Source organism: Zosterops lateralis (genome assembly GCF_965231275.1).
Source record: "Zosterops lateralis genome assembly, chromosome: 2".
In the NCBI taxonomy this organism is placed as follows: domain Eukaryota; kingdom Metazoa; phylum Chordata; class Aves; order Passeriformes; family Zosteropidae; genus Zosterops; species Zosterops lateralis.
This window is the reverse complement of record NC_139763.1, coordinates 81,641,713-81,668,407: the sequence shown is the minus strand read 5'-3', so window position 1 is coordinate 81,668,407 and position 26,695 is coordinate 81,641,713. Positions and strand designations below refer to the sequence as shown.

The 26,695-nt window shown below is 40.0% G+C and overlaps 1 protein-coding gene across 10 annotated transcripts in view; it reads right to left on the bottom strand.

Annotated features, from left to right (window-relative positions):
* The window catches only part of NOX4 (NADPH oxidase 4), a 118,158-nt gene extending 99,449 nt beyond the window's left edge, over positions 1–18,709 (bottom strand). For 8 of the 10 annotated variants that reach the window (XR_014589295.1, XR_014589296.1, XR_014589297.1 and 5 more), the window contains exons 1-7: positions 18,625–18,709; positions 17,803–17,898; positions 8,466–8,576; positions 7,462–7,546; positions 6,705–6,802; positions 4,825–4,852; positions 2,534–2,606 (exon numbers count right to left, since the gene is read on the bottom strand). Coding sequence is in view for 5 of the 10 variants with exons in the window: in XM_083854728.1 (XP_083710854.1) it covers positions 2,534–2,606; positions 4,825–4,852; positions 6,705–6,802; positions 7,462–7,546; positions 8,466–8,576; positions 17,803–17,898; positions 18,625–18,681 (548 nt within the window). In the remaining 5 variants the exon portion in view is untranslated. Of the gene's footprint in view, positions 1–2,533; positions 2,607–4,824; positions 4,853–6,704; positions 6,803–7,461; positions 7,547–8,465; positions 8,577–10,344; positions 11,658–17,802; positions 17,899–18,624 lie in introns of those variants that run through there. The other 2 variants (XM_083854729.1, XM_083854730.1) reach the window with 2 other exon arrangements.
* Between the last annotated feature and the right edge of the window lie 7,986 nt (positions 18,710–26,695).

Here is a 26,695-nt window from a genome sequence, read left to right as displayed (position 1 = left end):
ACATACAGTATTCTAATATAGTCAATAATCTTCCTATTGATACAGATGAATTTTTATAGTTCTTCAGAATACTTACTCTTTTTTTTTTACTTTCTTATGGCTTAAAATAGACATTATTCACAGAATGAATGCATTTCTTAGGAATAGAAAGTCTTGGAAACTTGAGGTAAGATGAATATTTAATTTTGGTTAACCTACTTTAGAATTTTGCAGATGAAGACCTGAAAGGGTTAAATTTATGAGAATTGTAAGGGGAATTTATCATGCTTTAAAGGAACACACTAAGCAGCACAGTTCTAGAAAAATATTTTTAATCCTGTTATAGACAGTTTTGAAAAGGAAGATATATGTGGTAGTTTAAAAGATGAAATTGAAGACTAGAATATTTGGTTACAAAAATAGATGGCACTGCAGCACCTTATTTTTAATGTTCTTTTAAACACATGACTTCCAAATCTTAAACATCATTAATTTTAAAGTCGGCAGAAATGTCAACATTTATTGACAGGATTTATTGTGTTTTCTGGTAACTTCATAACTCTACCGAAAACAACTACTGAACAAAAAATGTTGGTCTAACTCTCAGGTATGACATGGCAAAAACTTAGAAAATGTTTCAACTAATAATCACTTTCACCTGTTAAAACATTAGCAGCTAACTCAGTCATTCTAATATTTATCTGTACAGTTTACTGAAAAGACAGGAAAATAGAGGCATACTCATGCATAGAACACTTTCAGAAAAAACATAGAAAGGAAGAAATCACTAAGCAGGTCAGTGTGCAAGAGCAGATTAGGGCTGAAATCCAAGACTATAACAGCCTCTGAAATACTTTTTTTAAAAGCTCAGTTTCTGATAGACAGTGAACATTTACAATTAACTTTTCTAAAACTGTACTGTATGCTCAGCTATCATAGGGAATCCCAGCGAGAATCCACAGGGAAAGGGATTGAAAAGGGACAGAGAGATGCATGCAGCAACTTGTTTTCTTAGAAGAAAACACTATAATAAAGACAAGTTTGAGCTTTATGCCGGAGGGAGAAGCCTGGATAAAATTCCCAAGTAAGAATTATTGCTAGGGTAACAGGAGATGCAGATTATCTCTTTTGGGGCTTTGATTCTACTGGCTAGATAGCAGAAAGCTGGGAAAGTATTTACACTTCACAGCAACTGTAGAAGGAACTAAAAAAAATGTAATTTCAAAAGGTCTTGCATGAATCCCAAAATTATTTCCAAGAATGTTTACAACACGTATTTTTCTAAGTTTCCCAATCACCAATAAATTATGTTTTTCTAATTTAATTTGGCCTTGAATAAGACAGGACTTTGTTCTGGCTCAATGCTCCAGAGTAAAGTAATAGTTTTAGTTTTCCATCTTCCCAAAACTCTTTCTTTTGCCATCTGTGTGGACCATGTAATGTGCAGCCATGTTATATCTGGCACAGCAGCCTAATCCTGCACTTCTGCAGCTTGCAGTACCTCACAAAAGTCTGAGCCCTGGAAGAAGCCTTGTCTACTGAAAATGTACAGGTGTTTTCTGAGCTACTTTCTCAAATCACAGGATAACATTGCCAGGTAACGCAGCTACTCAGGAAAGATAGATGAGTGCAATAAGGTTCATAACCACATATCTAACTATATCAGCAGAGCACCATTAATGTTTGAAGATACATAATTAATATATCCTTCCATGTTTGCTGAATTGAGGTGATGCACTTACATAGACACACTATGAATTCAACCCCTGTAAAAAATGAAGGATTTATTTTTACATGTTCAATTGCAGAATCCAAGTCTTAAAAAGACTTGAGCATTGGGCTAGAGCCCCAAAGGTAACAGTCATTCATAGGTCCTATCATATGTGTTCATTAATGTTGGTACAGAATGCCAACCCACAGCAGGACCAAACTTTGGAAATCCCAGCAGCTGCTCTGAGCCAACACTGCATTGCTGTTTGGTATGTTATAATGCATATGAAAAGGAATTTATCTGACAACCAGAAGCAGAGCTCTTAAAAGCAGTGCTCTGCTTCAGTAGTATAATTTTGTGTCTGTTTGTTTCCTTGCTGATAGTTTGGGGTTTCCTGTTGGGGTGTTTTGGGTTTGTTTGTTTTTTGCTTGGTTTGGGTTTTTTGCTACTTTTTTGTTACAATTTATTATTACAATTAATTGATGAAAATAATTAAGGTAACAATAGCATCTTATTTTTTCTTCCTCTGGACTTAATTTATGCACTGGGCAGACCTTTCCATATGCTGGGTTTACTGCCTCCCCTACAACCAGGAATAAAAGAACTATTTAAATTTGTAAAGGTCTACATTTTTAACTTGGCACACTCATTAAATTGTATTTTTTTCAGAAGGTGATTCAATCAGGTCTTATAATTGTTTTTATACAAAATTCACTGTGCTAATTTTACTGCAAGCTAGGAAAAAAACAGGACAAGGAAACTGGTGTTTTTAACACCCTAGTCAGTAAGAGAATATGATTAAGGAAAGTAATTTTTCAGCATAATGATCAGATCACATCTTACCTGATGGCATACGTGGAAGCTGTAAACATTAGGAATAATACTAACACCATAATGACTCCAGTCAGACCTGGAACTAAAAGAGACATAACTTACATTTGAACTGTGAAGAGGTATATTTGTACTATGACCTTTTAAGAAAGTGGAATTAGACATACAAATCATGATTCAATCAAACTCTTGAATATACTTATCTCTTGAGGACAAGTCATATATCAAACCAGATAGGAAAGAAGAGTTCTTGTGTAATTTCCCACTTTCCCAAAGAAAAATACCCTTTTCCTTGCATTTCACCATGCATCACAATTTCCTATTTGTCTTTGCTCCTGTCATCTTTTGCTTGTGACATCTGTGTCTAAGCAGGTAACTAAGAACAAACACTGTTTACTTGCAAGACTGACTGTGCAAGTTTCTGTCTCTTTTTTATTCCAAACACTACACTCTGCTGATCATGACAATTAAAAACCTGTTCAGGGACAGAATTTCAAGAAAATCAATTTCTATGCAAGCTGTCACTACAATTTTTTGCCAGCCCATTTCATTCTGGAATGAGGAAGAGCCTGAAATTGCTCTCCATGGCATTGTATCACGCTTGAAATTGTTGCCCATAGAGCAAGGTCTGTGAGGGTGATCTACAGCCAGCACTTGGGAAGCAAATGTTAAAAATATTAACAATTTGCCTCATCTGCTCAAATGAAGATTTGTATCAGAACTAGTTTATATTCAGGTTTTTTTTAAGTCAAAGAAGAGAATCTCAAATCTTATCTTTTTATTAACTTCTCAATACTCACTTATTGAAAAGTCTGATACCCAAAATCTGACACACCATAACTCACTCCTCAGCTTTTTACCGCCCTACAATCAATGGAAGCTTTGTCATGGACTGCATAAAAAAACTTGATTTCCCTCCTTCATGGAAAGATTGCAATTATAAGCAATTGTAATAAAAATTATGCATTCTGTCCACTGCCTCCTTAATTTCTTTTTTCTCAAATTGATTTGATATGTAGTGTGTAATGAATGTCAACTCTGAACAAATACCTCCAATGCAATTGCAGTACTGCATCTGATTCAGCTTCCTACACTGTTATTCAAGCCAGAGGTCACCTTTTACGTCCACTTTTTCAATTATCTTCTCCATCAAACTGAAATCACTCAAAGTCTTGCCCCAATTTATCAGTTCATTTTTAGTGCCTCTCTGCCCTGTCCCTGACTCTCTTTTCCTCCACTAAGTATAATCTTGAAATGTTCCTCCCACAGTCTGCCTCACACCCTTATACAAGGAGGTTATTTCCTGGAGTAATCTGAAAAGCCATCATCACTCTATAAATCCTTCTGATTCCTTATTCCTTCTGTTTGCTGTGCTGAACTGTCTGGGAAGAAACAAGGGCTTTTTGGCTTATTTGCACATCTCCCAGTGCAGCAAAATCTTGGTCTCTGCCTGGGCACTCCTTCAGCACAAACAGTACATGATAATTACCAGTCATGAGGACAGGGAGTGAACGGAGTAATTTTAAATTTAGGATAACTCTGACCTCAGTTTCTGTAAGCTCACTTTCTCCCTTCCTCTGCTCTCAACTGATCTAAACCTTCCCTAGGGTTTTGGCATGCCAGCTGCTAATTCCAGCAATTGGAATTGACAAACCTAGGACTATTGCTGTCTGTTCAGAGATTTGATTTGACTGTGCCCTACACGCCACCAAGTCAGGATTTTTGGGTTTGATCCAAATAAGGGAGTAAGTGTGATGGCATCAGGAAGGTACTTTATCTGCTTATGAAGCGCTCAGACTGGTGCCTGCCCCTCCGTATTAAAACATTGCTCCCTTCTCAATTCCTGCTCCAAAAATGTCTTTGTCTGCTTATTCTATATGAGTGCTGAAGCCTGATTCCCATGTAACAGTTCAGATTGCCCAAAAACCCAACCAGACCTTTAATAAACTAGCTGAAGCAAAAAGACTGGTTTGTGGTTAAGTTTCTTTTTCTAGAAATTGGATCATTTAGGTATTTGGTTTTAATATTAGGGAGAATCTCTGTTTGAAACTAATGGATTTCTGCTGACCCACCTGTACAACAACAGATTTGAAGATGCTGCTCATCCTACTACTGGCATTATGTAACTCCTGCCTCGTGACTACTGGATAAGCAAACCCAGGTTATATTAACACAAATAATACAGCTCCAGATAGCTGAGATACAACAAATGGAGCATGCCAATACAGGACCAAAAGAAGTTTTGTCTGCAGACTGATGATGATAAGCAGCAAACTTTTCTCATTCAGTTTTGCAGCACTTACCAGTTGCAAAAAGTAGTTTCCTTGGGTCCTGAAAAACAGACAAGCAAAAACAAACAAAATCAACATATGGCATTTTATATCTATAATATGAATAATTTTATAATACTAAATAGCCCATGAAGATCACACATTTTAAGACATATGCAGTCCCGAAATCAGGAAGCAGGAATGGATTTGTTATTTGGTAACAGTCTACATTGACTGCAATTCAACAAAAACTAAACCTTTAGCCTTTGCATTCCTCCAGCAAAGATAATTCTGATCCATAATCTGGATTCAGATAATTTTACAGATAATTGTTTTTTGAAAGCTTAACTTTACTCAGTTACCTCATCCCTTTGGGAGGACAGAGTAGAGCAGAAGAGGGAGAGGTTTGGAATTTAAATGTAAGACAAGAGGCAAGAATTTCACTGCCAGCTACATCATCAAGACATTTGCAATGGACCCTAGTGAAGCAAGACTGAACACAAAGGATCTGACAGATGTTCCTGTGTCCTTCACCACATGTGAAAGGAAGAGGGGATATTTCAACATCAGGGAAACTGCCTCATTTCCCCGACCCTATACAAGAAGTTTTGTCTTCACTGCTTGGAAAACTTTTTAATTTAAACTTGCAGTACAATGTAGTGAGGACAGGTGCAAAGTTTTTGCATAGGACAGGAAAAATTAAGTGACCCACTTCCTGACCTTGTCTGCATCCAGATGTGTGCACCCAGGCAAAGAGGATGAGCATCCAGACTGTCCACTACAGTTTAAAAAGGGATATAAGTGGGATTCAAGTACAAAGGTGCAAGACTACTAAAGTACCTAAAATTCAAGAGTTTTGATCCTAGAGTTCCTAAAAAACTTGTTATTGTCTCCATTTTCTTTTGCAAAACTCCTAAGGCTGCTTAGCAGAGGCTTAGAACCCTGGCACATTCTTGCCTGAGGCAAGCTCCTGATGATCCTGATGAAGTGAAGCCTATCAGGCCACTCCTAACACAAGCACAGTTCAACCCAGAAGCTCAGCACAATAGTTGGTGTTGGCATGTCTGTCTGCCATTGAATAGCTTGGTGATTAGATCATTCATCCAGGGAGTGGAAGACCTTGGTTGCTGGTCCTTATGAGCCTGGACTGAGCCAAGCTCTTTTTTTCCAGGAAACCATGCAGCTGGGATAGGGTCATTCTAAATATTTCCTAATGAAACTGGTAGAAAAGAAATGCAGACCAGAGACTAGAATGAACACAAACAAGAGAGAACTTGACTGTAGCCCAAGAAGAAAGGGTGCTGGACTCTGGTCTAGCTACTAAAATCTGCAAATCTCTCTCCAGTGCCAAATACACAAGTAAACACCTGGCCAAGGGACTAGGAATCGGATATTCCCGCAAGAGATCTGCGCCACAGTCAGACAAGGCACACAAATCAAATATTTCGCAAGTAGAATCAGTTCATGTAGATAAGTAACTCCATGCTTAGCATATATACTCATATATGCCTTCATATATATGCTGAAAAATGCAAAATCAGTTTCAAATCTCACTGTATTCTAAATAGTGGAAATGCAGAACAAATTTGTCCAAAAAGCAGCAGAAATGTGTTAACCAGGCTCACTCAAGGAACAGAAAGAAGCAGAAAAAAACCAGGAGAACAAGATGCAAGGTGAAAATTTAGATGACTGCATTCCCCATCTAACAATCAAACAGGACTGAACCTTGCTGGCTTTCATATATGCTTTGTCAAAAGAAAGAAACTAAATCCACAGGAATCCACACAATGGTGAGTTTTCAGTGCATGAAATAGGAACACTGTATAAATCACACAATGGCACTGACTAATGCAAATATTCATATATTTGAATGATATGCTTAAAACAAAAATATGAAAGGAAAGCTGGCGCACCTCACCACGATAGTTTGCTGCATTTAGGGTCACAAACTCTTCATTGTAGTTCTCAGAGAAGTTAAGAGCATTCACCAGATGAGCAGCAACATGTAAGACTAAAAAAACAAACAAAAAAAAAAATCGAGTAAAGCCGAGGATCTGTAAACAAGTGCTGGATGTTCCCTGTGGTCATCCAGATGCCAATATATAATCACATCATCTGCATGAGATATACCAGGGACTGAGGAATTCTTAATTATTTTTCAAGAGTAAATCAGCTTATAAATATTAATGATGGAAAGCTGTATGCATTTTAAGAACTTTTTTTAACACTACAGCAATGATTTCTGTACTGCAATGCTTCAGCTGAGAGACAACATTCAAAGGTGTCCAGCCAAGAATATTTCTTCTTCACTAAACTGGGTAGTTGTCTCCACTGCTCCCTCCTCTGCAGGTAAGTGTGTAGTACCCTGCTTTTTCACTCAAATTCCTTAGGCACAATGAGGGTTCACTCGTAATGGCAGATTTTGACCTGATCTCACCTGTCTTCTAAGAAACTGGCATTTTAAGGAAAGGCTTCACATTAGAATGTATGCCCATGTGTTTAAAGCAAAAAATTAACCAAAACCCACACACATTCGAGAAAGCATTTACAATTTAAGATGAGCAAGCACAGAGCAAGACTACCCCCAAATGTACTGCAGCAGAAAAACCACAAAGTACTGCATCAGCATGCTTCCCAAACATGCTGCTGCTCAGTACAGTAAGATCTCACCTGAAAAGATGCCTATTGTAACACCACATGTCACATGGAAAGTTTTGCTTTTATCTAGCAGCCTTCTGGTTTTCTTGCTGGCAACCTAGTAAGAGAAGAATTCAAGCAATCTCTTCCAAAACAAAGAAGAAAAAAAATACTAACACCAACTGTCGTGATATAATAGCAACTTCAGTTTTCACTAGGTTTAACACCTTTGCAAACATAGTACCTAAATTTAAAAACTACTGGATTATGGTGGCAAGGAGACAATTTTGAGGACTTAATAAAGAAATTACACAGATGTCAAGAGTACATAATGTACCTTCTGGCCTTTAGATTTAGGTATTCCAGCATTAATTGTGAAGGCTTCACTGACTCTTTTATAAGCATGATCAAAAGGAATGATATATTTGCATACATATGTGCATCTATAGGCATCAAATCTTATAGCTATTGTCACATGATTAACAGAACTCACAGGTTCAATTTGCAAGCATCTAGCAAACACAAATGTTCCTCAAAAGCATTATTTATATTTCTGTAAAAGCAACTGGCAAATCAAAAAAGAGCTAAACCATTGTTTCTCCCATGATAACAAATGTATCACTTTGGGTATTTTTATAGAAAGTTCTAAAATCTCCAGCAGGACACTTGTGGTCATGCAGAGACAAAGTTGGGTTTACTCTGTTGAATTCCACCAGGAAGCAGTTGAGAGGACACATGTATCTCCAATATAAGAGTTTGGAAAGACAGAGGAGAACTCATCTGTTTACAGCTGCCTAGCAACTCCCCATCCTTCAAAATGCACTGAAGAAACCACCCTCTCAACAAGTCAAACCAAACCTGACAATGCCTGGCTTCAAAAGAGTCAGGAATCTAGGCTAAATGTCTGATACTTACACCATGCAAGCACACGGTGTAAGAACAAACAGGGACGTAACAGATTTTTTTTCTATTATTTTTATACTAATCAGAGCCCAGGGCTCTCTTCTGGAGCACAGCATTCCGAGGACAGTGCTCACCTTCTGGGATCCCCGCAGGAAGGCCAGGAGAACACGGCACATGGGCAGCAAGACGAGGCAGCAGTTGAGATTGAGGACAGATGCCGAAGCTCTGCTAATACACAATCCTAGCTGAACAAACATTGTGAGAGTTAGATTACAGGGAGAAACGAATGGTACCTGTGTCAGTATCGTCCCTCTTTTTCCTTGCTGTGAAACCAAATGGTTCCCATGCTGTCTGAGTCATCAGAATGTTTTCATGAGTTTCATGATGTTTTATTGTGCTGGAGAAACCACAGTACACACAGCATGTTAAGTGTACACTGAGAAATCACCTGAAAGCTTCAACAGATATAACTAAATAAAAAGAGCGATAAATACTATGACACTAGACAGCCAGTCGAGTGTAACCATTTTCTGTTAAGCCACAAAAAGATGTAAAAAAATATTGATTCAGTCAAACTGAAATGGTCATAGCGTTTCAAGGACTGTTGCAGAATTGTCACAAAACTCCTCACCCATTCACATTACACAATGCTGTATTTGGACATAAAGAAAGCAGGTTTTCTTCAGTTTAACTGCTCCATAGCTGGGAACTGTAATGAAATCTAATTTCACTATTCACTGATATATTTGGAACTTACATAATTAGAACAAAAACACTTGTCAAATAAATGAACAAAGCACACGTTCATGTCATAAACCTGTATTTTTAATCTTATTATATTATCTCATTCATTTATCATTTTAAAAAGTTACCAAAATGCCATTGTTCTCCTAGTTATTAGATTGAATTGCCATTTTACTAGCTTATATAAAAGATGCTTTTAGACTGTCAACAGATTTCAGGAATGATATTTCTTACAGTGTTCTCAAAACTCCAAGTATTTCAACTCCTGAACAAATTAGTAAAAAAGTATAATAATATTAAAGATAACTCACATACTGCAGGAGCATGTGAATGAGTTGAACAGGTACAAATTATCTAATAAAAATTACTTAAGATTTATTACCTTTTCAAAATTAAACTCTACATAAAAAATAAGCACGTTTTACTTTCTCAGACAAATTAATCTGTGAAACATCTATCATATTCTTATCTTTGATATCAAGAAGAAACAAAATTTGCAGACTTATATTTGCGTCACAGAAATGGATGAATATATACGCTAGTAAAAACAAACAGAATTACTGCACTTCAGGGTATCTTGCAAGATCTCAAGCACAACAGTACAAAAGGGCTTCTAAATACCAGTACCATAAAACAACTGCCTGCTCTCAGCTAGCAATATCCATGTAGATCACTTGCTCTGCAGCACACCTGGGCACAGCACCAGAGCAAACAGAAGGTAAAGATGTTCAATCTACCTGAAGAATCAAGTTCTGCATCTAAATCCTTTTTCTCTTCCAGCTACTTTACAATATTTAGTTGGAGTGCTATGGACCTCCTCACCAGACACTGCCAGCTCCCACAGAACAGAGCAGTCACAAGGGCACCCTCTCTTAAAAGCTGCCTGTGAGAAGTAGGAGCAATTACCCCACAAAATGTGTTCTACCTTGTGCTCTACCTTGTGTTCTACCATGTAAATGTGGGATCTCCAGCAAAAAATCCCAGGAACAGGAACAGATCATCTCCAACCTACTGAATGATAGAAAAATAAGACTAAAATGAGCCATGTCACTTAGTTCTTTCCCACTCTCCAGATGTCCTCCACTATTTCTTCCAACGTACTTTTAGTCCTCTTTTTTCTTACATAAAACCTCCCTTGCTTCTATTTCATCTGTTACTTCACTCTCCGATTGTCACCCTAATTCAAAAGCCTTCTGATGATCTTGTTTACATACGTCTAGTAAACTTTTTTACAAATGTTACATAAACAAAAGTAGATTGTTTTCATACCTCTCTGTGATAGACTGCTGATTGACCACTGGAGTCGGAGAGATGCTTCTCTCATCTACCAATCCTTGACCAAATTCCAAATCCTATAAAAACCCCAAATCATAATAAAATTCCTTCCTTCTTAGCCTCACTTCAACCTGACTGAATGCGTGTCATTCTTTCGTGTCGCAAACTGTGACATTTGATCACTTGCACAATGAGAAATTTTTCTTGCTACTCCTTCCTCATAAGCCATGTTCTTCAGACCTTAGGCCATCCTCTCCTCCCCACCCTAGACCTTCCCAACTGGAAATGGCCCTTGAACAGACTCGATGTAACAAAAAGAAAAATGTCTTTATAATGCACTGTTTGCATATGCAACACTGTCTCTGTTTTCATTAAATCCTCTAGAGAAGCTAAAAATGAGCTATATGCCTCATTGAAGCAGTAACTTCAGAAACATGGTCATTAAAACATGTAAGACCTTTTACTGGGGCTTACTGATGTGCTACAGTATTGCAGTGATTAAATGGGCATGACTTGAAAAATGAATTATGTAGAACTAATGTTATGCAAACTCTAGACATAAACGGAATTATTTTTGTAGCTGTTGACTAAAACAAAAAATCTGAAAAAGTGGCGGTACCATTAATGAGCAGTTTGAAAATTTTAACAACTTCCATTGCATGACCTGTATGATGCATCATTAGTTTCTCAAGAATTTATGTTGTATTTGAGTTTAAACAAAGTAGGCATGACTATCCAAGACTCCCTTTACCAAGCACAACAATTTTTCTCACAAAGCTTCAACAAAACAATAGTTTGGCCTAGGAGAGAGTCAATTTTACACTGTATAGTGCTGAATAAATAACTCCTGTCAGAATTCAAGAAGCATTTGGACAACACTCTCAGTCACATGGTGATTCTTGGGATGTCCTGCTCAGTGCCAGGAGTTGGACTGATGGGTCCCTGCCAGCTCAGCATATTCTGTGATTGTAAGTAAAAGGCCAAACAATTTAACAAGTATGAATCACCAGTGATGTGTGGAAAAGGCTATCCTTTTAACCTTTCTTTGTTTTCCTCCACTATTTAACAAATAGCAAATATTCATTCATAATGCAATTGCAATGGAGGAATGTCGGTACATTCATTAAAATTTATTGCTATCAACACCTGCACATTAAAAAAAAAAAAAAAAAAAAAAAGAAAGGAGAGACCAGCAAACTACTCAAATATGTACTGCACTTCTAAAGAGGTGCGATTCAAATATTAAAATATTGTTACCAATGGTTCATGTAAGATTTTCTTCTGAAGAAATAAAGTTCAGCAGTATTTCCTGCAACAAGCCCATGACTGATTTGCAAACAATGGTAAATACATTTAGAAATTCTTAGAATCAAAACCCATGCAAGAAGAAAAAGAGTTTAAGTTTGCTTTTAATATATATCCAAAAGCTAAAAATATTACCATGAAACTAATTCTTTCCAAATGGTTTCCAAGAGATCTCTTTCTTAACTTCCTTTGCATTGCCTGGGAGGCATAGTAACAAATTAGCACAGTACATTGTTGGATTTTTAAACAATAGTAGAATAAAGGATGATTTTTTTCTCCAAGGCAACTCACTGGGTCTAGAAGGGAATATATATCCTTATTAAGTAGTTAAAAAATAAGAGAAATATAATCCTATTTTCTTCCTGAAGTTTTTAACTGTCTTAAAAAAAAAAATTGTTATTGCATGTTACTAGCATGTGAAATTTCTGCAGGATCAAAAAGGAAAAAAACACCATACACAAAATCCCTGAAATCTCTGGTGGACACTGTTTTATCCAGCTTTGCTGATATTAAATCCAAGCATTCAACCACCTCCTTCCATAATCTGCCTGCCTGCTACAACATACACTTGTACCTGATTTCATGGAGGAGCAAAGAAGCATAGAAAAACTGAAGGATTACCTGAATTTACAGACTAAATCTGTGGCAAAAATAGCAGGGAACTGGACCATCCTCATTGGATAAACTCAAATCCTAAAAACTAGATTAGATTTTTCCCCCACAGACAATCATAAAGGAATTGCCACCTTCTCCAAAGCAGCATAAAAAAGCTCCAGAATGTAAGTTCTCCACTTATCCCTGCCTGATGTTCAGTCCCACAGAAATCCAAATGGACTCCTGGCTGTGCTCATAAAACATACAAAGTAGGACAGAAAATCAAAGAGTCAGTTCTTGTATCTTGCTGTCAGCAATAATGAAAATGAGAAAATGAACTTTCTCTGTTAGGAAAAGGAGCCTTGTCTGCTAGGGAAATGATTTCAGTATTAGATTGAGGGCTGATGTGCCCTACTGTGTACCCCAAAATTCCCCAAAGTTCATCAGTTACAAATACAGAGATGAATATTACCTGCAATTGCTGTGAATAGAAATCTGATATTTGATACATGGTTGCAAAATGAAGACTTCAACAAATATTGTCCTATCTCACCTTTTAAGTCAATCTTGTATCAAAAAATGCTAGAATAATGCAAACTCTTCCAAACCTGGGAGTAATGTGATTCTGTTTCTCAAGACTTCACTACCTACAAGCAACAACTCAAAACAGGTCATGGCACAATAGAGACACCACACTTGATGACATCTCAGAGTCTTTCTTCAAAATTTTTCCATCTTTTTTGGTTCAGGGCACCTTGAAAGGTTCTGGCAAGACTCACAAATCACATGCTGCTCAAGTCACAGACCACCTCCCCAGATCAGTACTGGAGCAGCTTACGTTAGTTATTTTCCTAGGTGGAACAAACAGTGCTACACAACATGTGTCCTGTTGACCCAGCTTCATTTTCTTCATGAAACACTCCTTCCCTTGAGTAATGGAGCACTGATAATATAAGATGAAGGACATAACTGAACTATATGTACAGCAATTATTCCCCTTAGGCCTGACAAATCTGGCTGGAGAACTAACAACAAGAACACAAAGGAGCTGAAAAGAAGGAAAAGGTGAGAAGAGCAGAAACCTACCAGAACATATGAAAATTTCTACTAAAGTTTGACTTTGTTTTGCTCCAAGAAGGAAAGCTTCAGAAGGACTCTGTAAATCCCAATCTCATGCACTGCAACCCTTTAAAAATTATTTTAAGTGGTGCAGTATTTTTAATATGTATGGGGTATCTTCCCTGCACTGCTGACAATCAGTAGTCTCCCTGTTCACTTGTAACTCACACAGGCATTCTTTGAAGGTTTTCCATCTCTTCTTGTCTACAAGTTTAGGTCATGTTCCCATTTTATATGCAGCGCCTTTGTGTAGGATGTACTCCTCCTTCTGCTTAAATCAGTCATTCAACCTGAAGAAAGCAACTAACTTAATCTTGAGTGCAGTAATAGCTTCCAACTTCTCTGATAATCTCCAAGCAAAGGATCAAGATACATGACTCCCTCCAATGCTAAGATGTGGGGGGGAAGCAGGTTTCAGTGTGGTTGCATAATGATGGATGAAAGTGGAATTTAGTCTCAATTAGTAAAATATCTCTCCTTACAATAAACTAGCAAGGGGAGACATGAAAGTTACTGGAACATCTGGAACATAATCCAAGAAGTGAATAAAGGTGAAAAATGCTATACACAATACTGCGCAAGGCAGTAAGAAGGCAGCAACTGTACACATAAAAAAGCGAGGCAGCACTTTTTTTTTTCAGCCCCATTTTCAGTTATTCAGTCTTTTCCCAAAGAGATCCCTCTGACAATGCATTTTCTTCACTTTGGTCTGAAACCCAGAAGCTTATCTCTTGCATTATCATTTGACTACATTACAGTTATTTAAGCAGGGACAAGAGAGGGAGTGGGGAAAGAGAGACCATGACAAAATGAGCTCAAAGCTCTTTCTGCTCACAGGGAACTTGAGCAACAAGAAGCAAGCATTTCCTTCAGTTAAGCATTCTTGTTAAAGCAAGACTTGAGTTCTATAGGGCCAGTAGAAAATTTATGATTGATTTTTTTGACCAGGCACAATCAAACTTGTTGGATAAAAATACAGCCAAGCTAGACTGAAGAGAGAAATCCTGCTTTCTGTGAAGAAATCAGTTTGGACAATTTCACTGACTGAGCGGACCAAAATCTCCAACAATGAAGATTTTGGTGTCAAGTAATTTAAGACTGTCCCTTTCTGTAACTCATGACACATTATAGTACCTATCATGAACACAAAGACGAGAGTATCCATTTCCGCTTTGCCAAACTCACTAATAAGAAATTCATGTGTGTGGGGATTTCTTCACAGGCTTCTCTTCCTCAAGCAGTATAAGACCACAAGTTAACATCTATCAAATCATTTAAAAAAATGAGATTCCTTATCTGAATTGTGTTTTTGAACCAGTGTTGATGAATACATTCATACAGTAAGACTATGACCTGCGGTGTTACAAGCAATTCAGTATCCAAAGAGATGGTTCATCAAAGTAGAAGTACTGGAAAGGGATTTACATCCACTAGGTTCTGGTGAACTTTCACTGCAAGCAGTATGTAACCACAGAATTATTCTGGTTGGAAGGGACCTCAAGATGTCTCTGCTCAAACTCGCTTTTTCTAAGCATGTTCAATATCAAACAAGATTGTTTGCTCAGAGTTTTTTGCTCAATTAGGTTTTGAAAACTCCCAGGGATAGAGATTGCACAGTGAAGGGTTCATGGTCACATCAACAGAAGTCAAACTGAGTGAAGCAGATATATTTGACACAAAATAACACTAAATTTCCTGGTACATAAAAGGTTGATCAATCTCCTCCTTCCATATTACTGCCTTCTACTTATTTGCTCTCTTTGCACTTCCAGGACACCACAATGCTCTTAGGGCATTTTTACAAGTGTAGAATTAGGATGATTGTCATTGAAACACTGAGTGAGAGTTAGGTACCTAAACAATTTTTAAATCCAGTCCTAAAGTATCTTGTTCAACACCTCAGAGAATGAATTTGTAAAAGAATAAATCTGAGCCTCGTTCTTCTGTAGACAGCTGAAGGGAAATAAATCAGTAACCACTGAACGAAAGATCAACCCCATTCTTTCTACTTCTTCCTATCAGGAAGAAAAGAGATGGCACAAAAACATGGCACAGTTGAATATACTCAGAATATTCAGTCCAAAATCTCGTTTCACATCACACTTTGACTTCCTACAGCAACTCTTCTTGTTCTCCATTCTGTAACTTGGTCAACAACAAAATTACCTGTGGTAAAACTTTCTATGCTGCAAGTGCAAAAGTTCTTAAGGCAATTATAGCCTTTTGTAGCATACTAAGAAAGAAAAAAATGCCAACTCCTTAGGAGATCTCACTGAAAAAAACAAACTTTTTTTAATTCAAAAAGCACCACTCCTTTTTGCCAACTTTGTTAGCTTTCTGGAAAAAAGGAATCAGTTTTCATGGAAGTATCCATTAAAGAGTTCAATCTGTTAAAACAAAAATTATCAACTGTTAAATTATAAACGAAGAATTTAATCTAAATCTCAAAATCTTCAGACACCAAGAAATGGCACGGAGACTCTGCAAACCACTCACATATGAATAGAATGGACAGGAGACCGGTTATGCAGATGGACCATGAGTCAGTGGCTATACAAACCAATAGAGAAAAAGAGGAGGGGCAAAAATCCCTGTGGAAGGCAACTGCAGGTGTAGTACTGCCTATGCCATCTCCTGAAGAAACGAAATTGGGTCCAGTTTTCCCAATTTTCCCAGATTATTGCAAAATAATCTCTTTGATTAATATGCATACACAGATATAAGGAAGAGAAGGGAGAAAGCTAACTTTGGGATCTACTGAAGATATTTAGATGAACTGTAAAAAGTGAATAGCAAGTACACTTTACAGTCTTTAGTATTTTCAGAATATTAAAATTAATTTTATAACTTTGATCAAAAGTATCTTTTAGACTTAGCTCTTCATTTTTAACCTTATTTTAGAAGTCACTAAATTCTGTGGTACTTATTCCCCCAGTGGCAGACACAATTAAACAAACTTAAAAGCATGATCTCCTAGTCCTCATCTCCTGACCAAGAGAAGGAATCTGCTGCCTGAGTCATCTCACAGGTTCTGAACACACATTAAGTTACTTTCCAAGTGTCTTCCATTTTGAGGTAAAAGAAAACCAAAAAAATCCCAACCAGATGACGAGCTGGTGTGAGGCAGACAAGTCATCCGAATTGAGAGAAACTCGCTGATTGATACCAGCTGAAAATCTGGTCCAACATGTTGCCCAAGAACATTTGCTTTACAAACAACTCCCTTGTTCCACCAGGAACAAATGCAGTTTTCAAATGGACACAGGGGCTGCAGAGCCGCTAGAAATTAAGGTAAAATTAAACATGCTTTCATGCTTTTTCTGTCAAGAAAGTCATCACCCTAAAGGATTTAATTATTGCCGTTCCCTTCTTTTTTGCATTACCTTTGTTAAGATTCATTCTTGAACACATCACAATCAACCATAAGAAGAAAAGAAAAGGAGAAAATTGTATCAACTCAACTTATTTCCAAGAAAGATCACAAAACCTTATGGTACTGGCTAGTTATGACAATATCAGCCACGTGAAACTATATACCCTGGATTTACCAAAAATAAACCCCAGAGGCTCTACAGCAGATTAGGACCTGCATCATCTGTGTTTAATCCCATGTCAACTTTCTATTGAAATCCATTCCTGAGTATGACATAGTGTTATAAAGCATTGTGCTATTCAGCCACTTTTTCCCAGACTGTCAAATTCTGAGCAATTCGTGGGCATCTTCCAGAAAGACATTAACTCTTACTCAATGCTTTTTAGATTGAAGTTTTTTTTCAAATTACTAAAATGAGTAACTTCCCATTAGCAGGTTGCTATCTCACATCTCCAAAGTACCTCTTTGGGTTCATCTGTTGGTGGTGGGTGTTGCCCTTGCTAATCAAAATGTCTGAATCTTCATTAAACCATCCAGAATCAAAGACCTTACTACTGAAAAACAAAACTAAATTTATATGCATTACAGTGAATTTACACAGAACACTGTATCCATGATAATGACAAAGAGTGAAAAAAACTAAGACTTATTAAAAGAAGTCCCTCATGTATATTATGATAACTGGATTGGACAGAATTTGCCAACATGAGTCCACAGCTTGCTTAAAGTGTTGATGACGAAAAGTGGAGCTCCAGTCATTTGTTGAGCATGTCTGTGTTCCTGTGAGATTGTCTGCTGCTGGGAACATCGGGAGGGGAGACAGGAGGGAAAAGAATAGCTGTCCCACACTTGACTGGCTCTTTTTTCTTCTCAACACTGTTCACTTTCTACTCCTAAACGACTGTCAGAAGTACCCCAGTAAATTCTTACTTGATCTTTTCCCACTTCGAAAAGTTAACAGGCAGTTTGTGTCATCTTTGACTAGCAAATGCATTCTGCCCCTTATCCCATCTTCGAGCATCTCAATTTCCAGGGCAAAAAGTAATGTCCAGGTCACTCACCCCTAACATCTGATGCAAATAATAATACTGTAGCCCTTCATTATAAAGCAGGAAGGTTTTCCCGAAGAGCCAGACATTGAGGGACAGCCAGACAAACTGAAATGAAACAGAAACAAGAGACCGTAAGTGAAAGTTAACATGTGCAAACTTTTCAGCGTTCATTTCATTCATAAAACCCATATGTCTGTAGTTTCATAAATATATGTCAATGCTATGGAAAAGCAAACCTCATGCACACAGTACGTTTTAAAGCGTTAAAAGGAAGTGCCCCTTTGTGGGAAATTTTCACTTTCACTGAACTTCACAAAACTTTTTGTGTCTTACAACAACCGAGAGCTGGCAAAGCACCCCCATAACACAAGACGCTATCCCCAGTCTTTAGCTGGATGTTGCATTCAAGAGACTCAAAGAACAAAAAAAAAACAACAACAAAGAGACAAAGGAAGAAAGAACTTGACCTCCAAGAAGCTGCATCTTCTCCCACAAACTTTCCCAAAGAGAGCTTAACAAAGAGCCAACACACCCACAGCGGGCACTGTCCCGGGCCAGGGCACCCGGGTACATCCATCCATCCATCATCCATCCACCCATCCATCCCTGCCGGCCGCTCACCGGGACGCGCTGGGAGCACATCCCGCCCACCCCACCCGTCCTGCCCGGCACGCCGGGAGCCCCGCACCGCCCCGGGAACCCGCACTGAGCCAGGACCAGGCGCCCCGGGCCGGCCCCCGCCTCCTGCCCGCACCCACCGGCCCCTCCGCAGCCTCCCCCGCGGGTCAGCCCCGCCGAGGGGACCCCCCTCCCCCCCGGGGCCGCCCCTACCAGGAAGAGGTGCTTGCTCCCCTCGTTGGCCAGCCAGCTCCTCCAGGACAGCGCCATGGTACGGGACGCCCGTGGGGCAGGACCGAGGGTGGGGGCGGCCGGGCGAGCCCTCCTTTTCAGCCGGGCCGAGCCGCCCTCCCCTCTCCCCACCCCTCACCCCCCGCCCTGTCTTCCGGCCGCCGGGGCGTAGCGCTCCGGCCCCGCCGTCCCTGCCCCTTTGTCCGCGGCACAGCGCCCCGGGAGCCGCAGCGCAGCCGCCCGGGACACAGCGGGGCTCGGGGGCATCCCCGGGGGGCACCGTGCCTGCCCTGCCCTGCCCCGCCCTGCCCTGCCCTGCCCCGCCGCGCTGAGGTGCGGACGGTAACTCGCATCTCCCGCCTTGGAGAAAGCGTTTCCCGGCGGAGAATCCCCTCCGTGGGGATCCCACTTGCCCGAGTCCCCCCCTCTTCCCTGCCCGGCTGAAATGTGATACAGAAAGCGGGAGGGAGCGGCCGTGCATGCGAGTGCTCTGCAGTCCGGGTGGAACAAAGAGGCTGTCCAAGAAACTACTGTTCGGGTAGTACGTGAGGCCCTTGGAAGCCGGGAAGGGACAGGCTGTGTTAGTTATTTGCAGTCTGATCCTGCTCCATCAGGTGTCCCTGGAGGACACTTGAAGAGGCCGCCTCCAGTGTGCTGGCACGGCGGGACAGCAGCCAAGAAAGAGGGCTGTGGGCAGTTCCACATCCAGTGCCCAGAGCCTGGGTTGATGCGCTTTGCCGGCAGTCTGCTCTTACTGCTGGTCTTCGTGTTTAGTTGGGTTTGGGGACCGTGGGGTTTCAGGGAAAGTTGCACAGGATACTGATTTTTATATAAAGAAAAAGCTTTAAAAAGCAATGCTTGTTGCTCGCAGCTTTCAAACAGGACAGCCTTGTGAGTCAGCGGAGCAGTCCCACCAGGCGCTGGGGTGCTCCTTGAGATAGCGGCAGCACTGGCAGCTGGGAGCAGAGCAAGGCTGCTTTTCTGAGAGATGCCAAGTCCAAGGAGCAGTGCTGAGTAGTCTCATCCAGTCCAGTTAGAGCTGGCTGTCTTTCTCTTACTATGTGGAAAGTTGCCATTATTTTTGAGCTCCTTATGAGCCACATACCAAGGGTCCAGAGAAGAATGGAAGGGGCCAAGGTGCCATCTTTCTGCAGTTTGTATAAAGGTGGAGAGAATGTCTGACCCATGTGTGGTCCTGGGAATAAAGAGAGCAAGCAGGGCATGGCACCTTTGAAACTCAGTTGAGGGTATTTTTGCTGCAGCAGGAGCTCTATCTCAACAAGTAGCAAGCTTTCTGTGGCTGTATGAAGTTTTAGGTGAAATTTTGAAATAGCAGGATTACATCCATTTTATATCATCTAATGACACTAAAAGGAGAACTAGTGAAAGGGTAAATGTATTTTTTGAATTTAAGACCCAACAGAACCATAGTTTAATGCCAAAGCAGCCCTAACAGCAGAAGAAATAGTACAGTTCAATTATCTTATTTGCTATTTCCATTCACTTCCTTGCTTCTGTCGTAATGCTAAGGAAAATGGAAAGTGCTTACAAAAAAGCAGGTGATGAACCTTCTCTGGACAAGCATGTCAAAGCTGGAATGGCACAAAATAAAACTTGTAGGATATGTCAGGCCTAATAACATGGGGCCTTGGCCAAAACTGAAGCCGAGGAGACACAAACAAAACCAAAATAATTTGCCGATGCTATATTTGCCCATTAGAAATGGTTCTGAAAAATCAGCTTATGCAGGATTTGACTGCCCACTCACTTGAAGCTGATGACTCATGAGCCAGCACTTCACTGCCTACTTACAAAGTGCCATAAGGCATGTGGAGCACATGACTCATGCTTGTCCACATTGGATCCTACATCATATCTAGGTACAGAGCAAGGAATGTGTTTGTGTAGAAAACGTCCCTATTTTCCTTTTCCCTGGAAACAGCCAAGGGCATTGAATCATTAGCCCAAGGGGAGTCTGGCAAAGACCAGTGCCACACTAATACATCTACATTCTTCTTCCACAGAAAAGGCTGAGTTCGTTTCCAGTTTTAAGCCATCCCAGATGTATATGCATGTGTGTTTTAAACTCAAGAGCACTCAGAAATGACCATAGATGTTAGTTACAATCCAAATAATTAGAAAAGTTATAATATCACTCTCAAACCATTTGAGTTCATCTCTGCTTTGTGGGCATTCATCTTCTGATTATGTTGATCTTTGTGCTTTGTCCTATCAACTGGACAGAGCACTGCCAAGGTAGACAGCCCCTCTGTATTGGGTTTGCCAGGATTTGGTAGTGAGGGGGCCTACAGGGTGTCTTCTGTGAGAAGCTGCTGGAAGCTTCCTGCATGTCCAGCAGAGCCATTCCCAAGAGGCTCCAAGACAGATGTGCCACTGGCCAAGGCTGGGCCAATCAGAAATGGGGGTAATGACTCTGTGATAACATATTGAAGAGGAAGGGAAAAAAAAAAAAAAAAGTTATTGTGCAGATGTAACTGGGGCCAGAGAAGAGCAGAGTGAGAATATGTGAGAGGAACAGCCCTGCAGACCCCAAGGTCAGTGCAGAAGGAGGAGAGGAGGTGCTCCAGGCACTGCAGTTGAGATTCCCCTGCAGCCCGTGGTGCAGCCCATGGTGAGGCAGCTGTGCCACTGCAGCCCATCGAGGAGACTCATGCTACAGCAGATGGATGCCTGAGAGGAGGCTGTGAACCTGTGGAAGGCCCATGATAGGGCAGGATCCTGGTAGGGACCTGCAGACCCATGGAGAGAAGAGTCCATGCTGGAGCAGGTTTCCTGGTAGGACTTGTGACATCATGGGGGTCCCATGCTGGAGCAGCCTGTCCTTGAAGGAGTGCACCATGTGAAAGAGTGACCCACATTGTAGCAGCTTGTAGAGAACTGTTGCTTGTGCGATGGTTGCTTCTCATTGGAGAAGTTCATGGAGAACCCTCTGCCATGGGAGGGACCCTTTTGCTGGAGCAGGGGATGGACTCCTCTCCCTGAACAGAGACATAATGACCCCTTTCCCCATCTCCCTGCACCACTGGAGATAGAGCTGGGAAGGAGGGAGGGATTAGGGGAAGGTGTTTTTAAGATCTTGTTTTGCTTTTCATTATCCTGGTCTGATTTTGTTAGTAATAAATTTATTTAATAACCCTTATTCCAGTCTGTTTTGCCTGTGACAGTATTTGGTGAGTGATCTCTCCCAGTCCTTATCTCTATCCATGAACCCTTTTATTTTATTTTCTCTCCCCTGTCCAGTTGCAGAGAGGAGTGATAGAGAGGCTTTGGTGGGTGCCTGGGATCCAGCCAAGGACAACCAACTACGCTGTCCTAGAGACTGAAGATACAGTTGCTCAGATAATGTTTCTTCTCCTGCATCAGCAAAGTTACCCTGACTGTACAGTCAACTTCCAGGCTTATCAACATCCTCTACACTCAAATCTACTCTCCTGAAGTGTGTTTGGGTACTTTACAACAAACATTTTGCTGAATATTTTAATATTACAGTCAATATTACAGACATGGCTTATAAGTTCTCTTGTGCTGAAATTCTGCTTGTGTGCATGAGAGTGATCCAGAGTCAAATCACCCAGGTATCTCCATCTGTCAGCATGTCATGACCATCCTGCAAGTTCCTGCAGTGATGACATGTATTGTTGTGAGCACAACAATTCTCCTTCCAGTCTGGGGAGCGATCTGGCCACCTCATCTGTTGCTCTGTTGCATTTGGATTTAGGCAGACAGGCCCTTAAGTTCTGCATGCATCCCTAAGGGGGTTTGTCCCCTACGCCTTCTTGGAATATTTACCCTTAGCACTGAGATCATGGGAGGAGAAGAAAATGTTGGCACTGACTTCATTAAAAAGAACAGGAAAAGTGCAGATTCTGCATAACAGCTGAGTGATTACAGTGCTTGCCCAGTAGTGGGAGAGCTGGATCTTTCTCAAAGAGCCAAAGCCATTGCATTCACATCCTATGAAAATTTTCTAACCACTGCTTTTCACTGGAGTCAAAGAAGGAAACAATCTCCAAGTGAGCCAGTGTGCTGCCAGGAAGCCAAGAGAAAGAGGTCAGAGAGAAAATCAGAAAGCGATGCTGGCCAAGTGGTAGCAGCACACTAAAGAAGAGAGAAGATCATCTAGGAAGGCAACACTTGTGATGCCAGTTAATGTTTCCATTGGAAGAAAATATGCGGAATAAATTTCAAAATTCAACATGTTTATGGAAAACTGCAATCACGGGAGAAACCAGAAACAGAAAGCTTTTTCCCACAAATGAACTTATATTTCTTGGAAATTTTCTCTTTAAACTTAAGCCACATCCTGTTTACCTTTATCACTTTTCCTTTAACTTTAGCATTCAGTCACAATATAGGGGAAAAATAGCAATCAAAGTGTATGTCACTGGGAGGATCTGTGCCATGTGAGTAATATCCTGTGCGATGGCATATGGCTTTTATGGCATTACATGTTCTAGCATTTCTTTCCCTTTTTGAAACTGGATCTTTACATTTGCTGCATACCACAAGATCAGCTTGCTTTCTAGTATGCTTCGTGATGGAGTTGGAGGCCTCCCTAGGGTAAAATTCTTCTCCAGGTTTGGGTGGCAGCCAAGTTTATTAATTTCTGTGAAGCTACAGTGATTCATGGTAATGCATTATTTACGGCTGCCGTAGTGTCTAGGAGTATTAGGCATGCCCAGGCCTACAATTTACCTTATCAGAAAGGTGACATTTATGTCCAAAGACTCCCAGCGAAAAGTCCAACAACAACAGATGGAGTTCTGATCCTGAGTTCTTGTAGACATGGCAAAATAGGCAGCAAGGCATGAGTCCTCTAGTAGCATTAGGAGGCTGTGTTCTGCTTCCAGTGAACTCTCCTAAACCAAGCCATTCAGCCACTGCTCAGCTCCATGCTGCAAATTCAAAAATATGAGGAGAGGTCCTACAGTATTTTGTTCTCAAATAACCTCCTACACATTCCTGATTCAAAGAAAGATAGCACGAAGACTCCAACACACGGCAACATCATTCATCACTAAAGAATGCAAGCACATAGCACATGGGGAAAATGTGTATAATAAATACAGCTGGAGTGCATTCCATGACAATTTGAGAGAAATGTCAGTTATATTTATTTTTCCAAGTGTTTGCAAGATTTTCTTGAGCACTTACTTAAAAATTGAAGCACAGATGTATGGATTGCTAACACACTGCATCTTGTTCCTTGTAAAAGCTTTTAGGTCCTGTCTACCTTCCAGTGAACCTATGGGCATTTCCTTGGTTTTGCTGTGAGCAGGAACCAAGTCTGAGAATAGTACAGGGATTAAAATGTATACTGCATTTATTTTAGAGGCTATTAGAGTCTCTCAAGATGGCATTCCAGAGGTTTTCTGCCAATTATTCCTGTATTTGTCCAATCAAATCTGTTTGAGAAGTCCTTTGAAAAAAAATCACCAAGCTGTTGACTGCAACTCTTGGAGTGAGACCATCCATCTGATTCCTTATCCACCAAGTGGTCCATCCATCAAATTCACATCTCCACAGTTTAGAGAGAAGGATGTTATGTGAGGCAGTGTGAAATGCTTTGTGTAAGTCCAGGCAGATCACGTGAGTTGATCTTCCCTTATCTACCAACACTGTAATCCTGTCATAGAAGGCAAACAGATTTGTCTGGCAAAATTTGCCCTTAGTGAAGGGCTATCAGCAATCACCTCCTTGTTTTTCATGTACCTTGATTGAGATGGTGTGTCTGGAGCACCCTGTTGGTGAAGACTGAGGCAAAGTTATTGTGTTAGCCTATTTAACTACAGCACTGAACTGAATATTATTAATGCTTCCAGACCATGGTTAAAAGCTATTGAACAGACCTGGTGTGGAAAAAACTGTTACTGAACAATTGCATTAACACACCACCACTGAATATCAATCCCTTTTCAGTATTTCATTCTTATCAATCCTATTTCAGCAAAAAGGTGATAATCCCTCAAAGAGAGACCAGAGCTTTAGTGGAAACATTAATAGTCTTTGAGTCTTTGAACAATCCATGAAAATTTGAAAATCCCAGAAAAAAACTGATCAAGAAAGGCTTCATAGCAGCACAGTCACTGCTGAGGTGGAAAGGGAGAACTGGTTAAGAGCATGCAGCAGTAACTTAAGACAAGAAATAAAACATGTCTCATAGCTCACATCCCAGGGTGACGTAGTGCATGCTAGCATTATGTCAGGGTCGATCATTTAATGCCAGGATACTAAAGTCAATGCCAAGTAATCTGCAGTATCCAAGTTTCCCAGGGCACTCATCAAGAAAACATCAGTCTCAATTAACTGAGAAAAATTTAAACAATTATAGTACAAACTACAGCTCTTATAGTTTACAGACCATAGTTTATAGAAACTCTTAAAGTCTACAACACAACATCCAAAAACTTGCTTATGCAAACATTGTAAGGATCAACATTGACTAAACACTAGTACTTCCTCAACTCTTAGAAAAAACATTTTTCCTTGGAAGAGTCTAAAGTTAAAAGCATCAAGACTGCAGATCTGAGAGGCTGGCACGTTATTCTGCATTAACTCTGCCAAACTGTTGTTCACACTTTGCTACAAAGTTAGTGGGCCAGGAAAAAAAAATCAGAAAGAAAGGCAAAGGAGGATATGAAGCTAAAGGATGTCTGAGAAATAAAGTTGACTTCTAACTATGATTATGATAAAAAGTAAAAATCAGAAAAGCAATTTTTACATAGCAAGATAAAAAGTGACCAAATTTTAGTTAGATATTTCGGATATTACAAATTCCTACCTGAGGGAGAGTTCATTCTTTGTCTCTTCACATTGTCAGACATCACAATCCTCTATAATTAAGTTCCATGCACAACTTTATTACTCTTATTTACTTTGAGATTACATTTGTCTTTGTTATACCTGCTTGAATGAGTCCTGTAGACAACATCTGTGGAAGTTCACTGCTGTCTGCACATTTGAGAAAGAAGTTTGCTTGGAGATGCAAAGAAGAGTTGCTCAGATATATGTCTCGTAATTACTCTGCCTTTAAAAGTTTGCTTATTGAAAAATGCCTTTTGGTTTCCTTCAAGATATGTCATGCTGCCAATACAGATAGGCTGTCTGAAGTACAATACATGCTATGGACAGAGACACAAAAATCTCTAAATGACCACGTGAAAGTGAAGGCCTGAAACAGCACCAGAAAAAAACAAACCAAAAACAACACAAAAACAAGCAAACACTCCCACCACCCCCCCCCCAAAAAAAAACAAAACAAAACAAAACAAAAAAAAAAAAAAAAAAAAAACACCCACCCTAGGAGAAAACAACAACCAACACAAAAAGCACAAATGCAAAGACTGGGACCTGTCATGACAACAGTACAAACTTCAGGCAGAAAAGTTGATTTTGCCATACATCTGCACTTGCTGGGCAGCTGAGGGCTAATGCAGATGCAGTGAAAGAGCAACTTCTGCTTGACTTGGAGAGAAACAGTGATATGGGATTCAGTCAGACAAAGCAGCTGTGCTTGGAGGTAAAAGTGTAAACACTACTGAGAGAAAGCACTCTACCAGCCTTTATATAAAGGGGAGGGAACTCCAGTATATGAATAAATATTTATACCCTGGTCATGGTTAAATTTAGTCTGGAAATTAGACAAGGTGCAGTAGTGTGCTGGAACAGCTTTCCAGTGAGAGTAGTGAGGAAAGAGAAAAGAACTTGTTAGGTGTTGAAGCTCTACTGTTTTATGAAAATGGCTGTATAATATCTCTCAGAGTAAGTGGAAGACTATTAAATTATCCAGTTTCAGAAAAGGCCTTCCAGTCCAAACACGTGTTCTAGAAATCATCACAATGATCAGGAACTGCCACCCAGTACTCCCATCAGCCAGGCATACTGCTAACTTCACTACTCCTTCCAGTTTCAGTAGCAGGTTTTTAGTTCAGAATTGCTAATTGCATTCTGGTGTTTTATCTTCAATTTAATATTGAACGCAGTATTTCTCCTTCTTTCTTTAAATTAAAATCCTCATGAGCTTTTATTGCAA